This window comes from Penaeus japonicus, unplaced genomic scaffold (assembly GCF_977035675.1).
Source record: "Penaeus japonicus unplaced genomic scaffold, GWHDUDI00000001_assembly GWHDUDI00000026, whole genome shotgun sequence".
Classification (NCBI taxonomy): Eukaryota; Metazoa; Arthropoda; class Malacostraca; order Decapoda; family Penaeidae; genus Penaeus; species Penaeus japonicus.
The window spans coordinates 14,047,026-14,057,025 of record NW_028234428.1 but is presented as its reverse complement, the minus strand read 5'-3'; the positions used below and the strand labels follow the sequence as shown (position 1 = coordinate 14,057,025).

General features: G+C 43.7%; 1 protein-coding gene across 4 annotated transcripts in view; it reads right to left on the bottom strand.

The window, feature by feature from the left end:
- Positions 1-10,000, bottom strand: part of LOC122253970 (A disintegrin and metalloproteinase with thrombospondin motifs like) — a 221,941-nt gene that overhangs the window by 52,756 nt on the left and 159,185 nt on the right. For all 4 annotated transcript variants that reach the window (XM_086552005.1, XM_086552006.1, XM_086552004.1 and 1 more), the window contains exon 3: positions 8,515-8,578. In XM_086552005.1, the coding sequence (XP_086408131.1) occupies positions 8,515-8,578 (64 nt within the window). The remainder of the gene's footprint in view (positions 1-8,514; positions 8,579-10,000) is intronic.

Sequence of the window (10,000 nt, the reverse complement as noted above, 5' to 3'; positions counted from 1 at the left end):
GAGAGAAAGAGAGAGAGAGAGAGAGAGAGAGAGAGAGAGAGAGAGAGGGAGAGTTGATTGCGATGAGGGATGGGGAGAGAGGGTGAGAGAAGAGGGAGAGGAGAGAGAGCGAGGGGACGGGAGTGGAGAGGTAGATTGATGACGGAAAGAGAGAGAGAGAGAGAGAGAGAGAGAGAGAGAGAGATGGATAGATAAATAGATAGATTTAGAGAGAGAAAGGGAGAGAAATAGATAGACACAGAGAGAGAGAGGGGGGGAGAAAGAAAAAAAAGAGACAGGCAGAGAGAGAAAGCCATAAAATAGGGGTCATTGTTTCTACGAATGGTAATGAAAGCTGAATTTGCAATGTTCACTAAATCATGCATGATTATGCATACATGACATCCCCCCTCCCCCCCCTCCCTTACACGCTGGCACACGCAACATATCCCTAAACCATAAAACATATCGTTATTTTAAGAATACGATAACGAAGCATATTTCACATTATAATCAGCATTTTAAAAGGGCGACGATTATGACGAGTAGCATTGCATTGCAAATCTTCAACATAAGATAATATTAAAACTATTCAATTATTAACAAAATCCTTAAGATTATTTTTGATCAATATGAATTATATAATAAGTTGAACAATTTAATTTAGTGAACATCTTATTGACTACATGATCATCTTATTCATTAACGATTAAATAGCAATCAGAATTATGAACATGATTGCAATCTTGATTTGCACGACATGACTATGTTGCTGAAGATTTTTTAAAACAGTTCTACTATGTTCATTTTTTTTCGTCTTTCTGGTATGAACACATGAGAGGTAGTGCAGGTAAGTTGATGATGCATTACCATCACAATCACCAATATCATCATCATCATCTTTAACATTATCATTACCGTCATCATCACCATCATTATCATATTCATTATTATCACTATCACCAACATCATCATCATCATTAGCATCACCATCACCGTCATCATCACCATCATCATCTTCATCATTATCATCACCATCATCATCATCATCATCTTATTCATCATTATCATCACCATCACCGCCATCATCATCATCATCATCATCATCACCACCATCATCATCATATTTTTTCCGTCATCCTTTATCTCGTAAGCTCTCACATCTCCAACGTGTAAGTGTGGGCCCGGAAGGTGAAAGTGTGGGCCCGGGAAGGTAAAAAAATCCGCTCATTCACCGGTTTGGGGCTACTCTTTGACCTAGTGCAAAGTACAGGTCGTAGAGTCGTACTAGGTGTGAGATTAGACCGTGACTAGTCTTTGGTTTGTATTTGTTTATGTGTTTTGTTTTCTCACGGCTGATATTCCAACGTTTTTGTTGTTGTTTACTTTTCTCTGCCTATTTTTAGATGTGTTATTTTTTGATACACTACAGTATTCTATCACATCTATAAATAGATATATTTTATTCTTGCTATTCTTTCTTTCCTTTTTCTTTTTTTTTCTTCTTCTTCTAGGATATATATATATTGTGCTGTAAATATTTTCTTAACTATTCAAATTCATTCATTACACTTCTGTTGTTAGAGTAAATGCATCACTGTATTGACTCAACTGCATTTATCAAGTTTGTGTATGCATTTTTTTTTTCTTTTTTTTCAGGTTTATTAAATTTGTTCGCCCCTTTGACTTTCTAATAAGGATCTCCACATTATTTCCAACCAAGTGTCAGTAATGCATATGCAATCAGCATCATATAGCCTACTGACTTTTGCACACTTTAATCGTTCAACAAACATATTATTCATGGTAAATCATCAAAACGAGTAATCCTTTACACAAGCCAGTTCTTGTGGTAACCGAAATACTGGCCCTTCTGCATTTAAAACGAAGCCCTCTTGCCTTTGGTATGCAGAAGGTTAATAGAAAATTTAGCATTCACCTGGCACGTAAACATTTCTCTAACGAGCAGCGGCTGGCTTAGAAACAACTTGACCCCCCTCATCCCCCCATCCCCCATCCTTCCCGCCCCCACCCCCATCCTTCCCTGCCCCACACCAAACCCCTTCCTCTTCTTTTACGCCCAATCCCTCCCTCCCTCCCCCACCCCACCCATCTATACCCCTTCCTACCCCCCACCCCATCTATACCCCTTCCTATCCCCCCACCCCATCTATACCCCTTCCTACCCCCTACCCCCCATCTATACCCCTTCCTAACCTCTAGTCACACCTGCCCACTCGACCCGTCCACCTGACCGCGTCCAGGGCTTAAAAAAAATCTGCAAGTATGGTCACTGAACCCCGTCGAGGCCTTTGCGTGGATCACTACTTGCGTGGACGTTGAAGTCTCCAAGGCCGATGGAACCTTGAGTCAAACTTTTCCTCGTTTTATTCACCCTTGGCAAGCTTTTCTGAGAGAAATCATTTCTTTTTTTGCGTTCTCTCTTCGTTCCCGTTTCCTCTGCCAGGACCTGTAATGAATGGGCCAAGCCTCCAGGCAAAGGAAAGAGGGAGCGAGAGCGAGAGAGAGAGAGAGAGAGAGAGAGAGAGTTGCTAAGCCATCTTCGGCTCTCACAAAAGAACCGAGTCTGGAGAGATACAGGATAAGCGTAATGGCCTTCTGATGGTCCTGCGTGGCTTGTTATGTGATGGATGTGGAAATGCGTGGCTTTTGTTCTTTCTTTCTTTCTTTTGGGTGTGTGTGTGTCTGTCTTCTCTTTCTCTCCCTCTCTATCTATCTCTTTCTCTCTCTCTCTTCTTCTCTCTCTCTCTCTCTCTATCTATCTATCTCTTTCTCTCTCTCTCTCTCCTTCTCTTTCTCTCTCTCTCTCTATCTATCTATCTCTTTCTCCCTCACTCTCATTCTCTCTCTTTCTAAAGGTTTCGCCCATATAACAGATATCCTAGAACAAATAAAAGAAAAAAACAAATAGGGAAAAAGAAGAAGAAAGAGAGAGAAAGAGAAAGGCCACAGAAGGACCCGAGTCTCCAAGGGTACAAATCACAGTCTTTATCCTTCCAAACCCTTTCGCTCCCCCTACTCTTTCTCCCTCTTTCTACCCCCTCCCCCTAACCCCCGCCCCCCTTCGCCGGCACATGTTACTGACCCTTCTTCATCTCCCCCCACCCCCCCTTTCTCGTCCTGCTGACCTCTGGGGATCCTCGGAGGATAGACCACCTCGCCCTTCAGAGGGTCGACAGAGGGCCAAGAATAGCCGATGAATGGCGAGCCTAAAGGTGGTGGTGGAGGAGGAGGAGGTGGTGGTGGAGGAGGAGGAGGAGAAGGAGGAGGAGGAGGAGGAGGAGGAGGTGGAGGAGGAGGAGGTGGTGGAGGAGGAGGAGGAGGTGGTGGTGTTGGTGGAGGAGGAGGAGGAGGAGGGAGGAGGAGGAGGAGGAGAAGGAGGAGGAGGAGGTGGTGGTGTTGGTGGAGGAGGAGGGAGACGGGTAGAAGAAGAAGGAGGAGAGGGAGAATGAGTAGAAGGAGAAGAAGGAGGAGAGGGGAGATGAATAAGAAGAAAGGCGAAAAAAGAGGAAGAATGAAGGGGGAAGAAGGAAAGAAAGTGGGATTCCGTGAAGAAGAAACAAAAAGGATCCTAAAAAGAAAGAAAATAGACGTGAAGAAGAAATAGAATAAAAGCGAAGACGTCTCCAATAATGTAAATAGGACTAGAAAGTTCGAGAGAGAAAAAAAAGGAAGGAACCAAGGAAAAGAAGAAGACAGACCATTGTACCAGAGAAAAGGGGGACGGGAGAGAAAGACCGGGAGAAGGAGCAAGACAGCTCCTATCTGACATCTTTCCCGAGGGGTCGAGGGAGACTTTCGACTCGTGTTATCAATGGGGTTGAGTGGTCGAGCGGAGAGAGGGAAGGCCAGGGAGGGCGAGGGAGGGAGTCGGTGTCTTTTAGGTCAAAGGAGGCGGACGGAGGGGGTGAGGCTACGGTGACACTTGTGTAAGACTCAGCTCCTCTTTGCTTCCCTTCCGCCTCTTAAGAGGGTTTCTCTCTCTCCCCGTCTTTGTTGTGCTGGGGACCGAGTCAAGGCCGGGGTTGTTCGCTTTGGAGGTCGAGGTTGATATGTGTAGCAGCCTTGGACTTTAGGATGGAATGTTCCATGTTAAAAGGGGAGCGTGAAGAGCGCAGCAGGACTGTGTGGACATATTCTTCTGGAATCGGAGGGCTTGAATCTCTTTTGGAATTTTTGATAGGCAAACCTTTCTTCCTACAAATAGAAAACTTCTTGGGCGTTTCCTTCGGGAAGTAACGATTGTAAGCTCTGACGTGAAGGGGCACCTAAATTATTCGTAAGTCTCGTTCATGCGTTTTAATAGACTGTTATAGTTCTTTTTGTTGTTGGTCTTATAGGATCCTGATAAGCCCGAATATGATCCGATCTCATCTTCATAACGAGCGAAAGAGATATAAAGGAGAGAAAGAGAGAGAGAGAGAGAGAGAGAGAGAGAGAGAGAGAGAGAGAGAGAGAGAGAGAGAGAGAGAGAGAGAGAGAGAGAGAGAGAGAGAGAGAGAGAGAGAGAGAGAGAGAGAGGGGGGAAGATTCGGGGCAAAGGAACGATGAAGTAGGATATGGTACCGAAGGAGATAAGGAACGGGCGATAAGAACTCTCAAATGAACATACGAGACGTTGCTGGACCTTCAGGTGAAGCCCCCTGCCGGGCGCCGTGTCTAAGGGAGCCCAGGGTGAGGAGGGGGAAGCTGGTTGGGATCCCTCGGACCGCCAAGGACCCCAAAGAAGACAGTGGAACCAAAGGAATAAGGGTGAAATCCCTCCCAACACGAAGGGAGACATATATTACGAGGGGGATTAGTGTAAACATAGCATCGGGAGAGAGAGAGAGAGAGGGCAACATGATGGCCGTAGCAAAAGGGAGAAAGAGAGAGAGAGAGAGAGATGCCTCAAAGTGCCGAGGGTTCCCAGGGAGACAGGGTGAGCACCGAGGGAGAAGGGTGAAGACCCCCACAGTGTTGCAGTCTTCACAGATCATCGAAGAGACAACTCCTCTCGCTATCTCTAGCGGCCATCTGGTGGTGGTCGGCGCAATCATTATTCTTGGTGCACACCCTGACTTCTCTCTCCCTCCTTTTTAATTTATCTGTTGCTTTTTTTAGTCGCTACTCGGCGCGCGTGGCCAAGGATGCTGGGAGTGAATGAAGAGAGTTTGGCTGCTCATTCTGGCAAGGAGGAGGGAAGAACGGAGAGACGGAAAGAGAGAGAGAGAGAAGAAGAAGGAGAAGAAGACGGAGGAGGAGAAAAAAGAAGAGTAAGGGATGAATAAGTATAAAAAAAAAAGTAAGAGCATGAAAACATATAAGAGAAGGAAGAAGATAAAAAAAAGAACATAAACGAAACAGAGGATAAACAGTAAAAAGACCAAGATATGTGAATGAAATACAACATTACATCAAAAGACAAAGGATCAGCAATAGAATAAAAGAACAAAGGAAGGGAGAAAGAAAAAAAGACAACACATCGAAAATAAACTTAGAAACGAATGGAGAAAGAGAGAGGCAGACAGAGAGAGAGAGAGAGAGCGACAGAGAGAAAGAGAGAGAGAAAGAGAGAGAGAAGAAAGGAGTGAGGGAGGGAAAGAGAAAGAGAGAGACAGAGAGAGAGAAAGAGAGAGAGTGAGAGAGAGAGAGAGAGAGACAAAGAGAGAGAGAGACAAACAGACAGAGACAGAGTGAGAGAGAGAGAGAGAGAGAGAGAGGAGAAGAAGAAGGAGAGGGTAACTCGACTCGCCTGGGTCAAACTTATCATTAGGCGCCACAGGGGAATTTTAATCAGCACGTAAGAGGGAGGCCGACAGACTCCTCTCGGCCACGCGACAGCCATTCATTGGAGGGAGGAAGAGGGAGGGAGGGAGAGGGAGGGAGGGAGGGAGAGGTATGGGGAGGGAGGGAGCGAGGGAGGGATAGATAGGGAGAGGGAGGGAGAGAGGCGGAAGGGATAGATAGGGAGAGGGAGAAGGAGTGGGAGGGAAGGGAGGGATAGATAGGGAGAGGGAGGGAGAGGGGCGGAAGGGATAGATAGGGAGAGGGAGAAGGAGTGGGAGGAAGAGAGGGAGAGAGAGGGAGAGGGAGTGGGAGGGAGAGGGATGGATAGAGAGAGAGGGGGGGAAGGAGTGGAAGGGAGGGAGAGGGAGGGGCGGAGGGATAGATAGGGAGAGGGAGAAGGAGTGGGAGGGAGGGAGGGAGAGGGAGGGAAGGGAGGGATTGGGAGAGAGAGGGAGGGAGGGGGAGGAGTGGGAGGGATAGATAGGGAGTGGGAGAGAGAGAGGGGGAAGAGATAGATAGGGAGAGGGAATAGGAAGGAGGTATGGAGAAGGAGAGGGAGGGGGGGAGGAATAGATAGAGAGAGGGAGAGGAAGAGAGGGAAGAGAGGGAAGGGGGAGGGATAGATCGGGAGAGAGAAAGGTAATGGGAAGGAGGGATGGAGAGGGAGAGGAAGGGAGGGAAGAGATGGAGAAGGAGAGGGGAGGGATAGAGAGGTAGATAGAATTGATAAAGATGGAGAGGGAGAGTAGGAGAAGGAAGTAGGAAGATGAAGAGGAAGGGATAAGGTAGAGAGGGAGAAGGATGAAGGGAGTGGTAAAGGTGAATGGAAGAATAGAAGGGAAAGGGGAGAAGAAGGAGGATAGGAGGATAAAGAGGGATGGCGAAAGAAAATAAGAAAAAGAAAGAAAGGGAAGGACGGGTAAAAGGGTAGAAGACAGAAGAAGAAGCATACAAGAGAGAGAGAAAGGCACACCTAGTGAGAGAAAATAGACACTTACATAAATCGAAAAAAGGCAGCTATACAAACTGCTATACAGGCAATGTATGGATAACACGAACTATACATGAATACCCTCATACATACCATACGTATCATCTATAGACACACTTACACACTAACACACAAACACACACACATAATCACACACACACACACACAGATACACACACACACACACACACAGACACACACACACACACACACACACACTCACTCATTCACACAATTGCACACACACACACATAATCACACACACACAATCACACACACATAAACTCGCACAATTGCACACACAGTTGCACACACACACACACACACACACACATAGACGCACATATACATATCCCTTTTAGCATATGTTACGTGAGTGAAGCTGCGTCGGAGACAGAGATGCTGAGTGACTGACGTATCTCGATGTACATTATTCTTTACATTACATGACCAAGGTTCTTTTAGCCACGTCTGTGGGTGGGTGTGGGTGGGTGTTGTGGGTGTGTATGTGGGGGGGGGAGTGGGCGGGTGTTGTAGGTGGGTGGGTGGATGTATTTGGGTGTGGGTGGTTGGCTGTGTGGGTGTGTAGGTGGGTGGGTGTGGATGTGTGTGGGTGTGTGTGGATGTGGGTGTGGATGGGTGTGTGGGTGTGGAAGTGTGTGTGTGGGTGTGTGGGTGTGTCTATATGTCAAACTTAATTACAGTTTAGAATAACAACCACTACAAATATCGCCTCATAAAAAAAAAAATCAAAACCTAGCATGAGGCGACTTGACTATAAATAACCAAATGAAGGAGTAAATAAGATAAGAAAAAGCTACGATGATATAAACTTAAAAATAGCCACAAGAACACACACCTAAGATGTGCCACACCTACAGAGATTCATCAAAATTCAATCAGTGTCTGTAAGTCCTTCTCGTGGTCATAAAGAACCTTTGAAAAGAGAGGATGAAGTAGAATTAAGCAGTGGGGAAGGGGAGGGAGGTAGGGGGGGAGAGAGGAGGAGGGAAATCAGTTTCTGAATAGAAATAGAGAGGAAGAGGGTGTGTTTCTCTTCTCTTTCTTCTTTACTCTTAATGAGTGTCAGAAAATTAACAAAAATACGCATGAGTATATTTATTTCTGATAAGCCCTAACGCATGATATATACAAACCCGTTTGAATCGCAACCATTGGGCCGATTTGTAAATATATCTTTGTCTCCCCTAAACCACCCCAGTAAATTTAGCTTAGTTTCCCCTCAACTTTAGAAAACGGGAAGACACCAACACCCGAAAGAAAATGTGAGATCCCTTCTTCACCCAAACAAGCTTGAGCGATGCAACAGGTTTGCATCGGTCTCTAGTGACACTAATTGCATAGAAAGCTTAATAAAACATGAAAAATAAATGCTAGCCGTCACGCGGAGGTGAATTACAACCAAGGACACAGCCTGACCTCCGGGACAGTTAGTTAGACACGGTGAGTGAGAGCGGGCGAAGGAAAGAGGGACAATAGCTCCTTTTTCTTCATCAATGACATGCTGATGACAGATGACAGAGAAAACAAAGAAGAAAGAAAAAAACAAACAAAAAAGATACAAAACCTTACTTCCTTTCCTCCTTAAAATAACCAACAAAACGACGGAGAATATTAGAAAAATAAAAATCTCTCAAGCTTCAAAAAAGGGGGTAAAAAAAGTCAATTACGAATAAATAGATAAAATAAATAAATAAATAAATAAAATAGAATAAAATAAAAAAAAGACTTACCTTGTTCTGATGTTTCCACGTGGAATATTCTCTGCAGATCCTCTTTGCTCATTGACTCGTGGATCTAAGAGGAGAAAGAGGAAAGCATTAGTGACTGATTGTGGTTCATTTTTGCGTTGTTGTGAAAGAGGATGGATTAAGAGAGAAAGGAAGAGGAAGAGGGAGGAGAGCGGGAATAATGGTAGAGATAAATGGGAGAAAGAGAGAGATCAATAGCGAGAGAGGAATGAGAAAGAGAAAGAGAATAGAGAGAGAGATAGAGAGAGAAATAGAGAGACACAGACAGAGAAATACGATATAAAGTGAAGGAGAAAGAGAGAAACAGTTTGAAGAAGAAGAAAAGAGAAAGAGAGAGAGAAACACCAGAAGAGAGAAAGAGTGAGAAAGAAAGAAAGATCGAGAGAAAAATTGTCTTAAAAATATCAGAATAGAAGAAAAAGGAAACGAAGACAAGATAATAACAGGAAGAAATAAGAAGGCGAACAATAGTGCGACGAAGAAGCGAAGAAGGAAAAAGAAGAAAAAGGAGAGAAAAAAACACATAAAAACAAGTGAAGGACAGAATCCGAAAACACCCATGACCTTATCAGCTGTTCAGTGGGAAGGAAATGTAAACAAAAAAGAAGACAAAGAGAAGGCGGATAAATGGTGGAATAGAGATATTTGACGATTGATTGATATGTTTAAAATGGTGATGAAATTTGACTCAATAAAAATGCTCTTAATATCAATAAGAAATTAAACTGACAAGAGAAAAAACAAGAGAAATCATCAACTAAAAATGGTTAAAACAGAAACGAATAAACAAAAACAGAAAATATAAATAGATAACAAGGACGAGAAACAAGGCGAACAAACAAAAGTAAAAGTTCAAAAATTCACAGGGAAACTAACGGACTTCCGGTCTGGGGATGGGAGGGGAGGGGGGGAGGGGGGAAGATGTCACTTTCTATCTTAACTTTCCGGACCATTCTTCTTCTTCCTCTGCTTCTCTTTATTCTTCTTTTTCTTCTTATTATTATTCTTTACCTTCTTCTTCCTCTTCTTCTTCTTCTTCTTCTTTTCCTTTTCTTTATTTTTTTTATCTTATCATCATTATCTTCCTTCTTCTGCTTCTTCTTCTTCTTCATCTTCTCTTTCTTTTCTTCTACATCTTCTTCTTCTACTTCTACTTCTTCAACTTCTTCTCCTCCTTTTCTTATTTCGTCTTTTCTTCTTATTTTTATTCTCTTACTTTTTCTTCTTCTTTTTCCTCTTCTTCTTCTCTTCATTCTTCTTTTACTTCTTCTTCTACTTCTTCTTCTTCTTCTTTTACTTTTTCTTCTACTTCTTCTCCTCCTACTTATTGTTATTCTTATTCTTCTTTTCCTTCTCGTTTATATTCTTCTCCTTTCTTCTACATATTCTTCTCTTTTTTCTTCTTTTTATATCTTCTTCTACTCTTCTTCACTCCTTTTTTTCCCCCATCTGTATTCTTATTCTTCTT